The sequence below is a fragment of the Microtus pennsylvanicus genome, chromosome 11 (genome assembly GCF_037038515.1).
Source record: "Microtus pennsylvanicus isolate mMicPen1 chromosome 11, mMicPen1.hap1, whole genome shotgun sequence".
NCBI lineage: Eukaryota > Metazoa > Chordata > Mammalia > Rodentia > Cricetidae > Microtus > Microtus pennsylvanicus.
In genome coordinates this window covers 103338516-103358817 of record NC_134589.1, presented here as the reverse complement: position 1 = coordinate 103358817, position 20302 = coordinate 103338516, and the positions used below count along the sequence as shown (strand labels likewise).

At 48.0% G+C, this 20302-nt stretch overlaps 1 protein-coding gene across 4 annotated transcripts in view; it reads left to right on the top strand.

The window, feature by feature from the left end:
• Myh11 (myosin heavy chain 11) overlaps window positions 1–20302 on the top strand; it is a 99806-nt gene that overhangs the window by 26060 nt on the left and 53444 nt on the right. For 2 of the 4 annotated variants that reach the window (XM_075942108.1, XM_075942111.1), the window contains exons 4-7: window positions 10079–10106; window positions 14952–15054; window positions 16649–16669; window positions 18410–18502. In XM_075942108.1, coding sequence (XP_075798223.1) covers window positions 10079–10106; window positions 14952–15054; window positions 16649–16669; window positions 18410–18502 — 245 coding nt within the window. The remainder of the gene's footprint in view (window positions 1–10078; window positions 10107–14951; window positions 15055–16648; window positions 16670–18409; window positions 18503–20302) is intronic. The other 2 variants (XM_075942110.1, XM_075942112.1) reach the window with 1 other exon arrangement.

The window sequence follows — 20302 nt, the reverse complement described above, 5'->3', positions numbered from 1 at the left end:
AAGGCTGTGTTGTGGCCTAGGCAGCTGTCTGGCCTGAATTCTAACATTTTTTGTTGCTGTGGGCTTTTTCCCCTTCCAGTGCTGGGCTTTGAACCCGGATCTTATGCATGCTAGCCCAGTACTCTGTAACTGAGCCACATCCCAGCTCCATGGGGATGGTTGCTTCCTGCTTTTTATATGCAAGGTGTGTTCTCAATCTTTTATCAGAAACCTGGGGCATATAGGACTCACTTATCTTTAAAATTCAGTCCTGAAATTTTATGGTGCATATACTATAATTTTATGCTAAATAAAAACAAAATTAAAATTTAAAGGAACATGTACCTTGTTGGTCTTGAGGAAACAACAAATTTTACCTCATGTGTGTGTGTGTGTGTGTGTGTGTGTGTGCGTGAGTGTGTATATGTGCGTGTGTGTGCTTGCACAAGTGTCCCCTGATCATACATGCAAGGGGCAGGCACTATTGTCAACCCCCTTTTAGAGATGGGGCTCGAGATTCGGAGAAGTGAAGAACTTTCCAAAGAACAGATAGTGTCAGACTGTTGAGCCTGGTGCCTGTGATTCCTAGGAACGCTAGAGCTTGCCTGATCCAACAGTGGAACTGAGCTGTGCTTGGCCCCAGCTCAGAAAAGGTCTTTTGTCCCTGTGGGTCTTGTTTCTTATCTCAGTGTTGAAGATTGAACACTTGGGAGCCCAGAGTTGGACTCAGCAAATTACAGGCAAAGTGTGAGAAGGGTACACTAAGCCTTCTGACGGGACCCTGTGGGTGGTCACCAAGGGTCCCTGGGCTGAAGTAGAGGAGGTGTGAAAGGCAGATAAGATTTGACTCTAACCTGATGAGGAGGTGTGGAGTTGGCTTGTGTTATCACAAGTACCCTGTTCTCACTTCATCAGCACCAAGAGGACCCTGTCAAAGACTGAAAATAAAACAGATGGGGCTCTCAGCTTAGCCCTCTCCAAGACTAAGTCTGGACAGTAGGTGGGAAGCAGGTCTCTCTGTTCTATGGTTGGTATGCCTTAGGGGAACTGGCTCATGCCTACCTAATCCCCACAGGCTGGTCTGTGGATGAGAGGAGAAAAGAACAGACGCTACCAAACCTGGGCCTGGAGAGCTGGTAACAGCCTCTGCATTTGATAATTTTAGGGGGCTTCACATAACAAAAGACTTGCCTTAGAGCTGAGAGTGAAACCTGGAGACTTTTCTTTTGAAGGCCATGTAATAGGTGATGTGCCAAAGAAGAAACTGGGCAATGAGGCAAAGGGACAGGCATAGGTCATAGTCTTGGTTGTTATTTGTAAAAATTTTAAAAAATGTGTATGGGTGTTTTGCCTGAGTATATGTCCATCTACCATATGCCTGGTGTTCACTAAATCCAGAAGAAGGTACCAGAAACCACCATGTGGGTCCTGGGAACTGAACAGGTCCTCTACTAGAGCAGCCAGTGCCCTTAACTATGGAGCCATCTCTCCAGGTCTATTTTTAGTTTTGAGACACACTCTAGCTATAAGACTCTCTCGGCAATCAGACTCTGCCTCAGCCTCCTTGGGTACTAATTTGTGGTTTTAGATTTAATCTGGGGGCTGGAGAGATGGCTCAGAGGTTAAGAGCACTGGCTGCTCTTTCAGAGGTCCTGAGTTCAATTCCCAGCAACCACATGGTGGCTCACAACCATCTGGCGTCCTCCTCTGGCATGCGGGCATACATCGAGACAGAATGTTGTATACATAATAAAAAATAAATAAATCTTTAAAAAAAAAGATTTAATCTGTCCAGAATACTATAACAAAGTGCCATTATGAGCAAAAGAAATTTACTTCCTGCAGTTCTGGAAGTTGGAAGCCCAGATGAAGGCACACATAAGCTCATATTCCGGCGAGGGCTCATTTCCCATTCAGTCTGGTAAAGGCCTATTTTCTGTTCAAAGATGGCATCCCTGCTGCTGTGTCCTAGGGGAAATAAATTTCATTGAGCTTTTTTATTTTATAAAGATGACAGTCCCATCAGTGACCTCCCAAGGGCCCCATCTCACCTTAAGGTGGAGATTTGTAGGGAGACACAGAGACTCCAGCTATGACACCTGATTAGAAGGGGCTGGCCATGGCCATGCACTCTGACCTCCTGGTTCAGAGTCACTGCTGTCCACTAATACTTCTCTGGGTTACTAGTTTCATTCATTTACTCGCTCTTGCATGCATTCATGACAGAGTCACACTACGTAGCCCAGAATGACCTGGAATGTAAAATCTCCCTGCCCCAGCCTCTCAAGGGCTAGAATTGCAGACATACATGGCCATTGTCTGGCTCCAGATTCCTGTGCTCAGTGATGAAGATAGGGGAGCGGGAGGTAGCTCAGCCAGTACAGCGAGGACCTGAGTTTGAACTCCAGAACACAGTGTGAAAAAAACAAGTGTGAGAGCTTGTAATACCAGAGCTAGAGCAGGGCAGACAGGAGGATTCGTGATAGCCTGATCAGTGAGCTCCTCGTAAGGGTTTGTGAGAGACCCTGAGACAGAGAGCACCTGAGGTTCAACAGCTCTGAGCCTTGTTGTGGGAAGCTTCAAGGCTTTCTCAATCTAGTCTCATAGAGGAGCTTTTCATGCTTCTGAAAAGTCTAGGTTTGAATCTGTTTCTCCCATGAAGAAATAGCTGTGCCTCACAGAGGCTGTTCAGGCTGCGGACCGTCTAGTGTCAGGCTGTTTGACTTAAAGTTAGCACCCTACAAACATGTCTCCAAGACAGGATCAGCTTCCAAGAAGGTTTGTGGCTATGCTTGGTTCTGTCTGGTTTGGACTGGCTAGTAGAATAAGGTACTATAAAGAGACTGCGCTTTTGTTTCCCTGCCACCCAGACCTGAAACTATATTAATTACAACAGTGTTTGGCCTGTTAACTACTACTGTTACTACTGTTAATAAACTAGCTCTTACAACTTAAATTAACTCATAATTCTTGTCTGTGGTTAGCCATGTGGCTTGGTACCTTTTCTCAGTGCAGCATTCTCATCTTGCTTCCTCTGCATCTAGGTGGCAACTGACTCTCTTCCTCTTCCCAGAATCCTCCTTGTCTGATCGCCTTGCCTACACTTCCTGCCTGGCCAATCAGTGTCTTATTAAACCAATATGAGTGACAAATCTTCACAGTTTACAAAAGCATCATCCCACAGCAGGGTACAGTGTCTGGTTGACTAAGTCTCTGAGCACAATTGCTCTTCACATATCTAGCTGCTTCCATAAACAAAACAATATAAATTGTTGGTTTACTCTATCCATCCCTCCTTCCATCCTTCTTGCCTTCCCCACCTCTGTCCATCTTTGGTATATTGAGACAGGATCTCACTGTAATCCAGGTTGAAATTGCAATATGTAACTCAGGTTAGCCTCCTGGGTGAGTTAGAGGTGACAAGAAAGAACTACTCAATGGAGGCCGGGAATTACAGCACCAGGGAGCCGACAAGATCAAAATTTGGTAAGGAACTGTGAGGGAAGACTTAGGGACTAGATTTCCCCATATAAGCGGAGATGGGACAAGCTTTGCTGTCTGTAGCTTCTTATTGGGACAGGAGGCAGTTAAGACTCTTAAATTTATGAATAAATAGCAAATTCTGAATTGGAGAAGCAGGCTTGCCCAGGAGAGTAGCTTTGAGGGCCCATACTGGTGTGTGGCAGCATGTTCCTCATCCAGGGAGCATGAAAAGTTTGTGGTCTCCCAGCTAATCATCTCCAGAGTTGCCTGTGGGCTTCCCATGTGCCATAGCCCTGCCACACACACAGTCTAGTTCAGGGGCACCAGTCAACTAGTCCCACAGTGCAAAGAAGGGAGGTTCAGGGTACTACTAGTCCCACAGTCTAGTTCAGGGGCACCAGTCAACTAGTCCCACAGTGCAAAGAAGGGAGGTTCAGGGTACTACTAGTCCCACAGTCTAGTTCAGGGGCACCAGTCAACTAGTCCCACAGTGCAAAGAAGGGAGGTTCAGGGTACTACTAGTCCCACAGTCTAGTTCAGGGGCACCAGTCAACTAGTCCCACAGTGCAAAGAAGGGAGGTTCAGGGTACTACTAGCCTGGGGCCTCTCTCCTAAGCTAGGAGACAGTGCATGGTTCCTGGGAAGTGACCATGAACTTGAGCTGGGAACAGCTCCTAGGGTTGGAGGCAGGAGATTGGGGTAAGAAATAGTTGCACCCCAAGAGGCCACTAGAGTCCCCTGCCCCAGATGAGCCTCAGTGGTTCAGTTCCAAGGGTTAGAAAATGCCTCCCTGGGCCCAATGCAAACCTATAGCCTACCTGAGTCTGCCAGAGAGAACGTGGAAGAAGGGAAGGCCAGGCCCACAGGGATCTAGGGTAGAGTCAGGACTCTGGAGCTGTGGTAGAGTCCATCTCTGGGTCTTAGTGTCTTTGTTGTCTGCTCCAGGTAGTATGAGGCTCACTCTGAGCCATGTCTGAAGCTTAGCTGCCAGCTGTCCTTGCATCAGGGGAGACTCAGAATTGACAAGTTTGCACTAGCCTCACAAGAGTGTGTAGAACCTTCTGGAAGCCAACTTCTTGGAAGATATGAAGTAGAGAGTCACTTTCTTTGTGCGTGCAGTCCCCTCCCTCTCACATATCTACAGCAGGCTGGTACAAAACGAAAGAGAGGCATGGAGCGTGGGATGCTTTTCCAGCTATTCTTGGCTTCCTCCTTTTATTGGTAGCCTGCAGGCTCAGTCTCCGCAATCAGCCAGCCAGAACTCCAGCTGGGGATCAACTGAAATAGTCTGGGTGGCTGGGAACCTCCAGGGAGTCCTGCCTGGCCTGCTATGCCTCGCTGGGGGTGATCCCAGGGCTGTTATCCCATTCCCAAGCACATCCTAAGATTCGGACATCCAAAGGCAAACCCCCAGGTCAGGTAGGAAGGGTAGACCAGGACAGACTGATGATGGGGGTGAGGTCCCATGTTGTAAGGAGGCCTCTAGTTAGTTCCTGGCTGCTTAACCCCAAAATAATCTCACAGAAACCATATTATTTGCAATACTGTTTGGCCAATAGCTTAAGCATATTTCTGGCTAACTCATATCCTAAATTATCCCATTTCTATTAATTTGTGTATTGTCATGTGGCTGTGGCTTACCAGCTAAAGTTCTGGTGTCTTTCTCTGGCTGAGCTACATGGCTTCTCCCTCACTCCGCCTCCTTTTTCCCAGCATTCAGTTTAGTTAGTTTTTCCCGCCTAGCTAAGTTCTGCCCTGCTATAGGTCCAAAGCAGTTTCTTTATTAACCGATGATATCCACAGCATACAGAGGGAAATCCCACATCAGTTCTAGGACCCAAAACCCTCAGCTAGAAGCTGAGTTACAGTAAGGCTGTCATTGCCCACAGGTGCCAAGGTTATCTTCTTCCTGCCACTGAGCTGTTTAAGTCAGGCCAGAGATGCTCTGATCATCCCCATGTGACCCCCATCCCTTCTGCATGCCTACATACCCTTGATATAGTTCAATTATAAACAAAGTCTAGAAAGTTTCTTGCCATTCTGGGGAGCCACGGTCCCGGGGTCTATGCACTGCTGCTTGTCCTGGCTATAGGTGTGGCTATAGTCCTCAGTCATATTTTTGCCCACCTAACTCTAGTCAGTTTAGTCAGTGTTCTGACTGCAGCAACTCTTATAAAACAAAGCATCTGACTGGGGCTTGTTTATAGTTTCAGAGGGTGAGTCCATGATCATCATGGTGGGAAGCAGACAGGCATGGTGCTGGAATAGCAGCTGAGAACTTTACAACCTGATCTGCAGGCAGAGACAGACACTTGCCCTGGTATGAGCTTTTGAAACTTCAAAGCTACCCCCACATACACTTCCTCCAACAAGGCTACACTGACTGTAATTGACCTGATTGCAGTGACCTACACCCACTCAAAAAAAGTCACACCTCCTAATCCTTCCCAAACAGTTCTACTCACTGGGGACTAAGCGTTCAAATTTATGAACCTCTAGGGGCCATTTTCATTAAAACTACCACAGATCCCACATTCTGCCATCAGCTAAGTAGAAGCAAGGAACAGAGGTTTTCGTTGGTTTGTATTTCCAGGGTCTAGTGTACAGCAGAGTTTAGAAGTGTGGTGGCAGCGCCTGAGGTAAAAGCAGGAAAACTGTGCGTTTGAGGTCAGCCTGGGCTACAAAACTGTCTCAAAAACAAACAAACAAACAAACAAAAAGGAAGGAGTACAAAGTTAATTGTGTTTTTTAAAAACTTTATTCTGGGGACAGGGAAGGTGGCACATGCCTTTAATTCCAGCACTTGGGAAGCGAGGCAAGTGGATCTCTGTGAGCCTGGTCTACACAGAGAGTTCTAAGACAGCCAAGAATATGCACAGAGAAACCCTGTCTTGAAAAACCAAAGTAGATAAATAAATATGCAAGTCACAGGTCGTTAGTGCACAATATGGAGCTGTCAGTGTAATTGAGTTAGAATTTGTTATCCTTCTCCCCCCAAATCTTGTGCTCATTGAGGTCACTCCACATTTTCACCCAGCCCCAGGCAAGCAGTCAAGTTTGCCTGTTATGGACAAGTAAGGCGGAAAAAAAAAAAAAACGTGAATGAGTCACCTTCTGAGACCAGCTTCTTTCCCTTGGTGTAGTTGTTTCAAGATTCACACCTGCTGGAGCTTGTGTCGGCACTTTCCCTTTTCATGGCTGGAGACTAGCCCATTAAATGGACATACCACATCTTCAGATCCATCTATCAGACAATGGATATCTCCTTCACCTCCTCTTTGTAGTGAATGTGAATATAATGCTACATAGGCCTTTGTATATATCTTTTTTCCAACATGGAAAAAAAAACAAGGACAACACTATATGCCATGTACGTTTTTTCCAAAAATGTACTGAAAAACTAACAGGTTAAACAATGACCATGGGGAGGTTAGTTGCTACATTAGGGAGCCAGGGAGAACATGAAGCCTTTGCAGAATTAGGAAAAAACACTTCTTTCTCAAGATGCTTTTCTTCAATCTGCAGGCCATTTGTTTTCATGAACATACAAATGTCCAACAATTTCCCCCTGTAGTCAGACAATGTGAAACTTGTACCACCATCCAGGGCAGCCCTGCAGGTGAGGTGTGCAGCAGACAGACACTGTCCCAGCCATAGAGAGGTGTGGAGGCAGAGATGGTATCATGGAGGTGCTGAATCTCAGATGAGATCTGACTTGGATGTGAAAGTCCAGAGCAGCATCCCAAAGGCTGGAACGATGCACCCTTCCATCTGTGAATGAAGAAAATGTAGTCTATCATAGAAGGGAGAATTACTTGGCTGTGAACAGAACAAAGGTGCAATATAATTACAAATCAGATCACCCTCCCAAACATGGAAGAAGCCAGGCACGAGAGGAGGTGCTGTGGGAAATACCCAGAGCAGGTCAACATGTATGTGCACACAGACAGACTGAACTCATGGGTACCGAGAGAGAGAGTGGGAATGGCTGATGGATGGTGATGGCCTGATGGGCACAGGGTTTTATTGGGGAATGACAGAATGTTCTGGAACTCTATACAGGTGGTACTCATATGATGTGACTATCCTAAGTACCAAAAGGTACTGCTTTGAGTTAGTTAATGTCCTGTGAATTTCACAGCCGTGAATAACAAGGATCCGAGTGGACAAGGAGGTGTGTGGTGGGGCAAAAGGCCTTGCTCTCCCTCTAAAAATTTATGAATTACATTTATTGATTTCAAAGGACAACTTGTGGGAGTCAGTTCTCTCCTTCCACCATTTGGACCCCAAGGTTACTTAGGTCTTCAGGTTTGACACAGGCACCTTTACCCTCTGAGTCATCCCACCAACCCCTCCCTGGCTCTCTCAAAGACTGGGCTTAGGGAGGAAACAGAAAGCCCCAGCCATGGAAAGTTCAGGCAACCTCCCTGGGTCAGTTGTGGAACTGACCAAAAGGAGCCCTTCTTTTGCCCAGAGCTGTGCTTCCCACGCTTCTGTTTCCTATGGGAACATCCTGGGCCAGAGAGCTGCCAGCGCCCACAGCACGAAGACTGCTCCTCCTCCTGGGAGGCCTAGGAGCCTCTGACCTATAAATCTCTCCTGCTCAGGGCCTAGCCCTTGCCAGGATGCTGAGAAAGCCTGGCTCCCTCCTCAGGTCAGATGGAAGAAGAGAGTCCTGGTCTGCCATTGCTTGCTTTAAATAATGGAGGTCAGGGCTGGCTGGGCCACAGCTCTGAGAACAAAGGAGCTGCCTGGTGTGTATGAGGCCCCATCCCCAGTGCTGCATAAACAGTGAGTGCTGGGGACCTGGAGTCTCAGAACTGAGGAGGTAGAGGCAAGAGATCAGATATTCAAAGTAGCTACACTGTGGATTTGAGGCTAACCTGGGTTATATGAGATCCTGTCTGGTCATCAGGTTGCACAGACATTCTTGCTGTCTGGGTTCTAGTCATAGGGCTCTGGTTCCTCCAACCCTCACCTCAATCAGAATGTGTTGGGCTTCTTTCTTTTCCCTCCCTCCCTCCCTTCCTTCCTTTATTATTTCTTTCTTTTCCTTTATTCCCCCACACACACTCTTTCTTTCAGACAGGTCTCACTGTGTGGCCCTAACTGGCCTGGCCTGGTACTCACTATGTAGCCAAAGATGGTCTTAAATTCCTGATTTCCTGTTCCTGTTATCCATCTATCCATCGTCTTATCTGTCCTTTGATCTGTCCATCTGTCTGTGCATCTATCCTATGATTCATTCAAAAAATATAACAGGGCATCAACCATCTTGCTGGCAATGGAGGCATGGTGTCCCACAGACCAGCAGTTCTGCGGTAAACTGAGGCTGAGGGCCGCAGTGCAAGGAAGAGATGTAAGAGATGTTACCTCTGGCATTGCCCATCAGGTGTGGCACCCAGATGTCTCTGTTCTTGGCTGCTGGTTACAGTGTTGGTTGCTGTTCCCATGTCCCTCATAGGTAGGGACAGCCAAGCCTTGGCTGGATCTCTGGGACACTTTCTGAGTAGAAGCTGTCAACCATGCCTGCTTGATCTTTGGTCTCATGGTGTCCTCTGTATCAGAGGGTGGGGGTCTTTGGTACTACACACCAGGCACTTACCTTCAACTTCCAGAGAGCAGAGCCTACACAGGAGCTTACAGACATGTGGGGGAGGCAGAAGGACAGAAATCAGGGCTTAGAGGGAAGCGAGGGAGGCCTCTATGCTACCCTCACCCAAACCAAGTAGAAACTCTGTCTTATTAGGGCTGCTGTTGCTGTGATGACACATTCTGACAGAAACAACACGGGGAGGAACGTGTTTATCTGCTTATGCTTCCACATTGCTAAAGGAAGTCAGAGCAGGAATCTGGAGGCAGGAGCTGATGCAGAAACCATGCTACTTGTTGACTCACTCCTCATAGCTTGCTCAGGCTGCTCTCATATAGAATCCAGGAACATCAGCCTGGGTATGGCACCACCCAGAATGGGCCGGACCCTCCCACATCAATCATTAGTTAAGAAAATGTCTTACAGCTAAATCTTAGAGGCTTTTCCTCAATTGAGGTTCCCTCCTTTCCGATGACTCCAGCTTGTGTGGAGTTGACATAAAAACAGCTAGCATAGCTTTCTAGGATGGCAGGGGTGACATGGAGACAGATGTCCCCCACCCCCAGAAAAAAGAGATGAGCTCTGATACTTACAATCCAGGTCTGTCTTCCACAACACATCCCAGCTGATGCAGCTGATACAGCAAGCTCAGACACATACCCCAGGCCTTTGAGCAAAAAGACCTGTGGCCACAAGGGCACCCGGTCAGCCTGAACCCAAAGTGTCCCCAGTCTATAACCTAATAGGGGCAGGAAAGGCTCTGGGTCTCCCAGAGTTGGTGTGACTGGCCGGGGGGGGGGGTGTCCTGTGGCCTCCTAGGTGCATCAGGCTCAAGACTCTTTCAAGGGCCACTTCAGGGACTGTCTGTCCTCGTGGGTTCACTTTGGCCCCTGTGTTCTGAGCATCCAGTATAGCTGGCCTCTGGCCACCTCCAGTCTGGCCAGTGTGGGGGAGCTTGAGCCAGGTCCAGAGACTTAGATCCAGGGCTCAATCTAATTCACACTGTTTCCTCTCTGTTTGCAGATCGTGAAGATCAGTCCATTCTGTGCACGTAAGTGAGGCTGCTCTTCTTTTCTTGTTTACCGAAGACAAAGATCACCAGCATGGGGCCTTTGATGGTCACAGCCGAGCTACCCAGTTCTACCCCTGTCACAGGGTACACGTGCTGGAAACAAGTACACTTGAATGCTAAAGGGTGTCCTGGAGTCGTTCTTTTTTTAATTATATTTATTTAGTTCTTGTGTATGTGGGGGTGCACAAGTGTTACGGTACAGCTAGAGGTCAGAGGACAGCTCGCAGGAGTCATTCCTCTCCAACCATGTGGGTCCTGGGGATGGAATGCAAGGTATCAGGGTTGATTGCAGGTGCCTTTACCTTCTGGGCCAGCTCGCCAGCCTGAGTAATAGTTACTTTTACTAGCACCAGGACTTAACATCTCGTATAACCAACTGGAAACAGGAAAGAGTTTTGATGTGTTATGGTTTCAGAGGGTTTTGCTCATAGCCATTCAACCTCAAGTGCTAAGGGCAGAATATCAAAGTGGTTGGAGGGTGTGGGAGATTCTTTACTTGTCTTATTTTGTAACATTTATTTGTATAAGTGGTGTATGTATGTGTGAGAGAGAACAAGAGACCTTAGAGAGAATGGTGTCAGGACTAGGGACCTCTTTCTGAGGGATGAGGATGTAGGAAGTTCGCACTGTGAAATCAATAGACACTTTATATTTTGTAAATTAAGTTTTATTGAAGTACATCTGCAATCCACTTGCTTCCACAGCTTCCACAGCTACTTTTTCATTGGAGTGCCAAGTAGGTATAATGAGGCACCACAGCCTATGTTAACTTGCTTTCTAGTGCTGTGATAAAACACCATGCCAAAAGCAACATGAGCAAAATGTGTGTGTGTGTGTTTAGTTTATATCACACTCCACATCATAGTTCATCACTAGAGAAAATCAGGGCAGGAACCTAAGACAGGGACTGCTGCAGGCAGAGACCATAACCTAGCACACCTCATGGCTTGCTCAACTGCTTTCTTATACCACCAGGACCACCTGTACCATCATGACACCACCCACAATGGACTGGACCTTCCCACATCAGTCACCACTTAAGGCAAGAATTAAGGAGACATTTTTTTCTCAGTCAAGAGTCCCTCTACCCAGATATGTCTAGATTTGTGTCAAGTTGACAGAAACCAACCAGGGTGCCCACAAAGCCTGAAATGACTGCTATCTAGCCCTGTACATAAGTGACTTGCCTACTCCACACCTAAATGGGGAGAAATGTGGCAGGGCTTGTGGGTTAGTGCAAGGACCAGTGATGGAGATCATGGTACAGATAGAGCATGCAAGGGTAAGGGAGGAAGCGGCCATGGAGGAAAAACAGCTATGACTGTGTGATAGTCACCATTCCGTGTGTTGTGTCCTCTTGTTTAACCTTCACAGTGGTCATATGGAGTGCTTGACTTATACCCATTTTGTAGGTAAAGAAGCAGAAATACAGGAGGTTAAGTGACTTACCATAGGCCATGCAGATGACTGGTTGAGTGGGTATTTGAACTCAGACTGTCTGACCCAGGAGTTCCTGTGCCATTTAGCTAATGAGGGCTATAGGGGGCAAATACTTTGAGTCCAGACAATATTTAAATGGGTACTGTCTAACTGGGCTTTGCGAGTTGTGTAGGAGCTGGACATGAATACCAGAGAACACAGCCAGCTTGCATTAGGGGTGGAACTTAGGAGGAGCTGTGAGTATACAATCAGTTTGGCTCCTTGTTGAGGCCTGTGATAACTCAGAGAGACACAACTGCCCTACGGTGTTAAAATCATGTAAGTGAGAGTGTACAGTTCCATGATGAGAAGTCACTAAGAATTTCCAGAACATTCTGTCAGCACAGGGATTTTCTTAGAGCGGTCCCCATGAGCCTCTGCAGGTCACACACACCAAGGGTCATGACAAACCCAGTTCCATCTGGCTAAGCCAGGGGCCTCCAGAACCAGGGCAGGAGCTTAGACGGGGATAACATTGTCACCCAGAGTTCCAGGGTCACCAAAGCAGAGACAGGCATGTTTCTGGAGCCACCCAGAGCCTGCCAACTTCAGATGCCTGGAGCCTGGGACTTGGGCGTATTCTTTGGCAAAGCCATCTAAGAATTTATTTTTATCAGAGAAACTTGGAAATAGCTGAGCCTCGAGGACCCCAGGAAGGGATCGGTTCCCAGAGTCTGAGCTGGTGCCCTCCTTATGTCAAAAGCAGAGAATGAAGGCCAGATGGGGAAGCGTAGGGTGGTAGGACATGGACCTGGGACAGAATCGCGAGAATTTTCTCTCCCTGTCCTGACCAAGATCCTTCTCCTTCAGTTGACAGGGAAGTTCATCCATTTTGACATTAGCTTCGCTGAAGTAATTTGTACTATGGTGGACATAACTGAGTGGCTTAGTTCTTTGATCCATGACTTCCGTTTCAGAGTCCAAGGCTGGAATGTCCCTCTATCTTTCCCTTTCTCGTTTATCAAAATGAAAGAGTGGGAGGTGGGAGAATATGGGTTGTCTTATTATTTAGACCTGAGTTCAAATTTCATTCCTCTTCTATTTTCTGTTTATAGGAGTACCTAGAACTAGAGCACTTTACTTCAATATCTCTAAGCCTCAGTTTTCCCAGGAAGATGAGAATAATCAGGAAGTTCCTTATTGCATGGCTGGGAGGATTAAAGGCCCTGAAGTTTGGGTACAAGTGAGCCGAGAGCAGGTGCTTAGTCCACACCAGGGCCCTGGCTGGCCCTTGTCTGGCACCAAAGTATTAGTTCTCTTTTGTCCTTCCTGAGATGCATGGGTTTGCCAAGGCCCCAGCGTGAGGCTCTGGCCTTTGTGGTGTGGTGACATGGAGTGTGAGCCCGCTGCTCAAGTGGCACCCAAGATCGGGAAGGCTCTCTTATTCTTTGTATTCCGTCCAGGACCCTCGCCTAGATTCAGGTGCCGCCCACACTCCGCGTGGGCCTTCTTCCCACCTCAGTCAGCCTGGTCTGTCCCAGGTGACCCCAGATCCTGTCAACAATCAATATTACTAGAGAGCAGAGCCTGTGTGGGAGAGCAGCGAGGGTGTGGGTGGCTCCTGAGCCAGGGACTCATCCGGACCCGACTTTCCCACAGTAACACAGATGCCATGGTTCCTACCTCCATAAACAGAGGTGGTGGCGCTGAGAGGAAGGTAAAGATTTGAGCACCCCACCCACACACATAATGTCAGTTCTGTTTACCAAAGTTTAGAAAAATCAATAAGTTTGTCTTTTGGGAAAGGAGAGGGCAGCACTGGTCAGTCCTTGGCAGGGGAACCTGCACCAATCATTTCTCATCTGCGGCCAACAGGGAGAGCTCGAGCAAGCTAGTAGGCTGTGATTGTCAAAGGCCCGCCTCCCTCCACGGACCCGCCTCCACCTGATAGGGACCGCACCCAGACACACTACCAATGCATAACAGTTCTCATTCAAACTGTGCCCAGTTCAGGGGACAACAGGAAGCTGACGTGAGACGACATTTCTGGACCGCAGACTCTGTGGAGCCAGGCCAGATGCTCAGAGTGAGTGCTGGCTCTTTCTGCTGTCTTCTTTCCAGCCTGAGTGAAGCCACTGAGGCGCCCTTAGCAGAGAAAATTATTTCTTTCCATCTGTTTAGGGAGAAGAGCAGAACCGTGCTCATCCGGGTCATTGGCTCTGCCCAGAGAACCCCCAAGCTGACTTTTGCATGGCTGAATTTTTTTCCAGACTTAAAAAAAAAAGTCTCTCTTATGTCATGAAATATGAAGTGAGCTCAGAAAATGGGAGCATTTAAGCAAAGAAAGGAAAAAATAAAAAATCCGGATGGGAGATGATGTGGAAGAAAAGTGAACAGAGACCGGTCCTTTCTTCTCAGCAGACATGGGGAGCCAGACAGGGTACTGGAGTTTGTGGATGGAGAAGTCACTCTGCAGTGATCTGGTGGCTCAAGATGGCAGCCCCTCACACTCTAAAGAGTCTTCCCTAGGCTAACAGTACGCCCCTCAACAGTGGGAAGTTATCAGCTATATACACATTAGTGTAAATTATTCCAACCAAAGAAACCCTTTGGTACTTGCCTGAGATTACCAGCGAGCTGCCTGGTGTTCGAAGGATTCTGCTGAGGATGGAGGGCCTTGCTTTGGCTCAGTGACTCACTGGATAAGGCATCCTTTTTCTAGAGTTTCTGCCATAGGCTGGAAGGTACTCTCTTCCGTGGAAGCCTCTTTCTTGTCCAGGTCTTCTGGGTCCAATTCGCTAACAATGTCTCTTAGCGACAGGGCTAAACAGACCAGAGTTTGACCTTTGTAGCAGAGTTCAGGTTCCTTCTTCCTCCTCTTCTGGGCTCTTCCTTGCAGTATTTCTAGAGGAGCAAACTGGTTTGTAGGCCTGGGTCTACCCAGGTTCATTTGCTCAGGCGAAAAACCCAAGCTCAAGGCTGGAGAGGTGGCTCAGTGGGTAAGTGTTTGCTGTGCAAACTCGAGGACCTAAGCTCTCATTCCCAGGACCCATGTTAAAAACATTTAAGCAGAGTAAATGTGCTTGTAAGCTCACAATGGGGGGACAGATAGGTGGAGCCTTGGGGTTCACTGCCCAGCCTAACTGGTGAGTTCCATTCAAAGAGAGACCTGTTTGTTTGTTTGTTTTTCTTTTCTTTTTTAAAGATGCTGGTAACTGAGGTTGACCTTTGGCCTCTATACAAATGTGTGTAAACTTTCACCCAAAATATATGTGCACCTGCACACACAAACAGCCAGTTACTGCCCCTTGCCGGAGGAGCCTCAGGTTTCCCACTCTGGGAGTGGCGGTGATGACTACAGGGGTCCTGCCTGGCTTGTAGGGTCAGCATACTCTTGTCTTTCAGAGGTGAGTCTGGAGCTGGGAAAACAGAGAACACGAAGAAAGTAATCCAGTACCTGGCTGTGGTGGCATCTTCCCACAAGGGCAAGAAAGACAGTAACATCACGGTGAGTGACAAGTGCTTCTAGGCTGCACCTTAGCTGACTTAGGTGAACATAACACTGGAGTGAGAATTCAGCCTGTGCCCCCAGGGTTGATCCTCCTGGGTGGAGCAAGCTGGTTCTGGTACCCCTCTCCCCTTGCCATGGCTACATGGTCCCAGCAGTCTGGGGATTGAGCCTCTTCCACTGAGATCTTCCATGAACACTTCTTAGCAGTGGCCATGCTTTTGTAAGATAGGGACTATCCTACAAACTCCAGTGTTCCTGATCCCTGGCCTTTGTCCCTATATGCCACAGCATATTTGGAGCCTGCAAATATGCCCTATATGCTGTCCCTAGGGGTTAGGACTCGGTCTCAAATTAGAACAACCCCATATCCCACCCCCAGGTGACAAGAATGCTGGTGTTTGTCAGCATGGGTCCCTTGTCCATTATTGGCTGAGCCTCTTGATGTGAGCCACAGACCACAGGGATGAGGTCCTGCATGGACATGTGGTTACACTGAAGGGGGCAGAACCAAACAAAACCAAATCAAAACAAAACCAAATGAAAAACCAACAACAACAAAATACAAAGCCCCCAGTAGGAAGGAAAAGGGTTTACAAAGAAAGGCAGAGGGAGTTTCTAGAATTTTCCCTTGCTTCCCTTCCTCTCTTCCATTTGCATTTCTCATCTGTCCCCTATGGGACCCTGGGTCCTATCAATGCCTCTGAACGGACAGGGAGATGATGGGAAAGGCTTCTACCACACTGCACCTTGCTTCCTATTCTTAGGGGCTAACAGACTGTACAGTGGTCAGTGAACCTGGAGCTCTCAGGGACGTGGGCTGGGTGCTGGCTATAGCCTAGGAACCTTTTCCCCTTAAACAAGCTCAGGACTATAGCCTGTTAGAGTTATGTGTAGGGAACACTGACCCAAGCTTGTGTGATAGAGAGAATACCCCTTCTCCTCCACCTAGCTTTTTTCTATATAATAAAAATAAGACGTAATAGTTAGGATGACCTTTATGAGGGCTGGACACCCTCTCCCTGTATCTGCAGACACATATCTTCCCCCATCAGATCAGAGGCCAGTGCTTGGTCTCATAAACCAGATGTGGTGGTGCACACTATTATCCACTTGGGAGGTGAATGCAGGAGAACCAGAGTCCAAGTTCATCTTCAGCTATCTAATAAGTTTGACACCAGCCTGGAATACATGATACCCTGTCAAACAAAGGGAGGAGAGAGAGATGGAGAGAGAGAAAGGGAGGGGGAGGGAGGGAGGAAGACATCCACTGAGGCCCCAGCAATTAGGAAACGATGTCTGGCAGTTGTGATGGTGTGCTATGAGTCTGTGATCCCAGAACTCGACAGAAGGATCTTGAGTTCAGAATTAGCCTGGCTATACAGTGTCTCAAAAGTACCAAGGGGACAAGGGAGGGAGAAAGGAGAGAAGGAGAGAGAGGAGAGAGCACATTTGAAGTGAAGGAGCTGATCACTGTTGGCTAGGGCTGGTAGCAAGGAGAAGGAACCCAGCTCAGGGCTCCCATTGTGGGGTGGGCTTGGGTGTGAAGGCAGAAGCACTGACGTCTGTTTCATACTGTGCTGTCCCACTGCAGCAAGGCCCATCTTTTGCCTACGTGAGTAACAGAGTTTTCCTGGTGTGATGGGAGGCACCGAGTGGATTAAGACCTGCATGCATCTGTTGCACCCACGGGCCCCCTAGTGGATGCAGGAGCAGGGCAAACCCCTGAGTTCCCAGCCCCAGACTAGTAGAGGCACCAAAATATCATGGGGTGCATGGGTAGGGGTGGGGGTGATGCCAGAGTGCAGAGTGGGGTATGTTAACTGCCGAGGGCTCCTACCAGAATCCCCAGGGCTGTACTCCAGCCTGGATGGACTGCCCAGTTCAGAATAAACCTCATCCCTTCCCCACAATGTGCCCGCCATCAGTCTCCTAACACACTGGAATGACCCATCCCATCTGTTGAGGATCTGACCGTCAGGTTCCAGAGTGGCCCTAGCTTGGTCAGTGGGAAACCCAGCCAGGGCAAAGCTACCTTCCCTGCTTTCCTGCACCTGTGTGTATTTGTGCATGTGTGTGCCGTGTGTGTCTCTTCTCCTGCATGCCAGTTGCCTCACCCAAGACATTTGAAACCATCTTGGGTTTGTGATGCACCAGCTTTGGTGGCTCGGTAAGGCCCCAGCTGTGCCACACACAACCTGGCCCTGCATGGACCTCTGCGTATGTGAACTGGACTTTGATGCAGAGCTTGTGGGGCTGGCAATGGGTTCCAGCCTAGAAAAGAATCTCCAGGATGTTCCATATCACCTAGTCTGTTTCAGGTAGATGCTGGGCCACACACTACTTTGTCTCGGACAAGAAGTTGGTTGTTATTTGACATAGGCTGTATAACCTTTGCCAAGTCAGCTAACGGTTCTAGGCCACAATCTCATCATCAATTGGATGAGGTCTCTATGTTCGAAGTTCTCCTTGGAGAACTAGAAACCTCTTTGCAGAAGAGGGAGCTTTGAGTAAAACCTTTGTATCCCAAGTCTGCATAAGTAGATGCAATTACTCCAAGTTTCTTCCTACTGGCCAAGGAAAGTAGATGACTTTTCTTATCAATTTCTCCAGTGGGCCAGGTCCACTTGGTGCTGGGGTTTCCGTGGATATCAGACCTTCTACATCTTGTTTTGCAGGCTGCATTGTGGGGTGATGGTCAGGCAGCAGCAGCAGCCACTGCCTTCTATGGCTTGGCATCTTTTGCTTTCCTGGCATGGCTTACTTTGTTGGCCCTTTCCTTAGCTCCATTAATCACATGACTGCATTTGCACACGGGAGTCTTGCAGAGGGGCCTGGCAGGCTGCACTCAGTCTCCGCTGCATTTAATCTGTTAGACAGAGCTCGTGTAGTTTTGAGGCTTCATTCTGCAGTTGCTTAAAAGGATTTCTGGTGGGTTTTGAGCCTTCCAAAGTATCTTCCATAGGAAACATCAGAAGTCCAGGCCTGCCAGGTGAACTGCTGAAACTTTTAAAAGTTGGGCTTAAGCAGTGGGAAGGTTGTAGCAGCTTAGCTTGCAGAAGGCAAGCCTGAACTGTGGTATTACCTGGACAGCAGGCAGGTTACACACTGCATGCTCCTAGGGGTGGCGTTCATGGGGTTGTAAATATCCCAGCACTGTATGATATGACTCTTGTCTCTGGGGAGCAGACGTGTTCTCTGTCAGAAAACTCTTCTGAACAGATCCTGTACATCTGGAAGAGACATTTGGGGCCTAGGAGGGGCCGAGAACAAGACAGAGCCCGTGACCAAAGGGCAGAGATTTGTGTCAGGCCTAGGTTGTGTTCCCCCATAACTAGATGTAAATAAATTTTAGGGGGAGCTGGAAAAGCAGCTTCTACAGGCGAACCCTATCCTGGAGGCTTTCGGCAATGCAAAAACCGTCAAGAATGACAACTCCTCTCGTTTTGTAAGTAGCAGAGCGATAATGGGATTTCCTGGGGCTGATGTGGGTACCCTGATGTCACATATCCCCCAAGAACACAGACTGTAAGAGTTCAAGGGCCTTCTGGAACTAAAGGACTAGAGGCAGTAGAAGATAACCACATCTGTTCCCCACCTTTCTGTCCCAAGGGCTCCTGTCCCTACTCGTTCACTCAATAATCACTGAGCATCCATTGTCAATTAGCCATTAATTAACATCTGTGACTTATCTAACATTTACTGAGTACCTACTACATATTAGATACATGAAATATTCATTCATTCATTCAACAAAGTATGAATTGGACACCTACCTTATAACATACATCTGTCCTCTATCAAATACTGACTGAGCACTTATTGCATCCAACCATTCTGTGGACACTTTTATACAGACCATGCTCCCCCTTTCCATTTATTAAGCACATAGTATATATCTGGCACTGACCTAGGCACCAAGAATCACAGCGAATATTCTTGGTGTGACTCCAGACACAGGAAGGGGACCAGCAGTCAGTGATGTGGGAGATATCACGGTCTCACTTACACTTTCCCGGGTCCCAAGGTTGTCTCCTTCCTTGCTCAAGACTAATGGGTTGAAGGATGCAGAGGAAATATGGTAGAAGCCACAACAGACCAGAATTGTCCTAATGAACAAAGAAGCTGGGCCTCCATTAGGCAGTTTCCTTAGTGAGGGGAACGGAGGATGTGCCTGTCAAGCAGAGTGATGGAGTACCTCTTGGACTTGTAATTCTCTGGGACAGGGACCCCTGAAGGGACCTCTAGAGAAGACTCAGTGGTTACAAGCACTTCATGTTCTTGCAGAGGACCAGAGTTCAGTTCCCAGAGCTCACATGGTAGCTCAGAACTGCCAGTAACTCTAGCCCCAGGGGATTCAAACCCCCATGAGCACTCCCACACACTTCACATGTAGATCCTTGGAGACATTTCCCTGCCCACCCAGAAGCTCCCCATGAACTTCACTGTGCCCCATTTTCATTGCAGCTGCTCATGCAATGCCAAGTAACACTCTTACTGTCTCAGATTCACATAAAATATCTTGATGTCCTCCCTCTAATATGAAGGAGGAAGAAGAAGGCATCCAGAGCCAGGCCTGGTGGTACATGTCTGTAATCTCAGCATGAGGGACGTTAACCTGGGCTACCTAGCAAGACCCTGACAAGTGGGGAACCAGGAGGAGTTACTCAGAGAGGGCTCTGGCTTAGCATCTGTGAGGCCAGGGCTTCCACTCAGAGCATTAGCAGGAGATCAGATAGCCCAGTTAGTAAAGTGCTTGCCCTGAAAACACTAGGACCTGAACCTGCAAGAAAAATCAAGACATGGTAGCGTATGCTCGTAGTCCCAACAGTGGGGAAGCAGAGAGTCCCTAGGACTGGCTGAGTAGCCGTCCTAGCCTGCTTGAAGAGCTCCAGGCTAGTGAGACACGCTGTCTGAGCAAACAAGGTGGACAGTAACTGAGAAATATAACACTTGATGTTGTCCCCTGGCATGTGTATCCAATCCCCCCGCCCCACACACGTATACACAAAAAGCATTTCAGCCTAGCCCACCTAGTGTAGAAAAGCCTGTGACTGACAGCCACCTCTGGAAGCAATGTTATGCCAGGCCGCTTAACCTTTGTCAGTCTCGGTTTCTCTCCCCCCTTGGGGACAGCCATGAGGGACTTACTTGTTTCATGAATAAATGATGTTCCTTCATGGACTTGATTGGCCTGGGGGTGCTGCTTGCTGTGGCCCAGCAGGACTGTGGAGCTCTGAGTATTTTT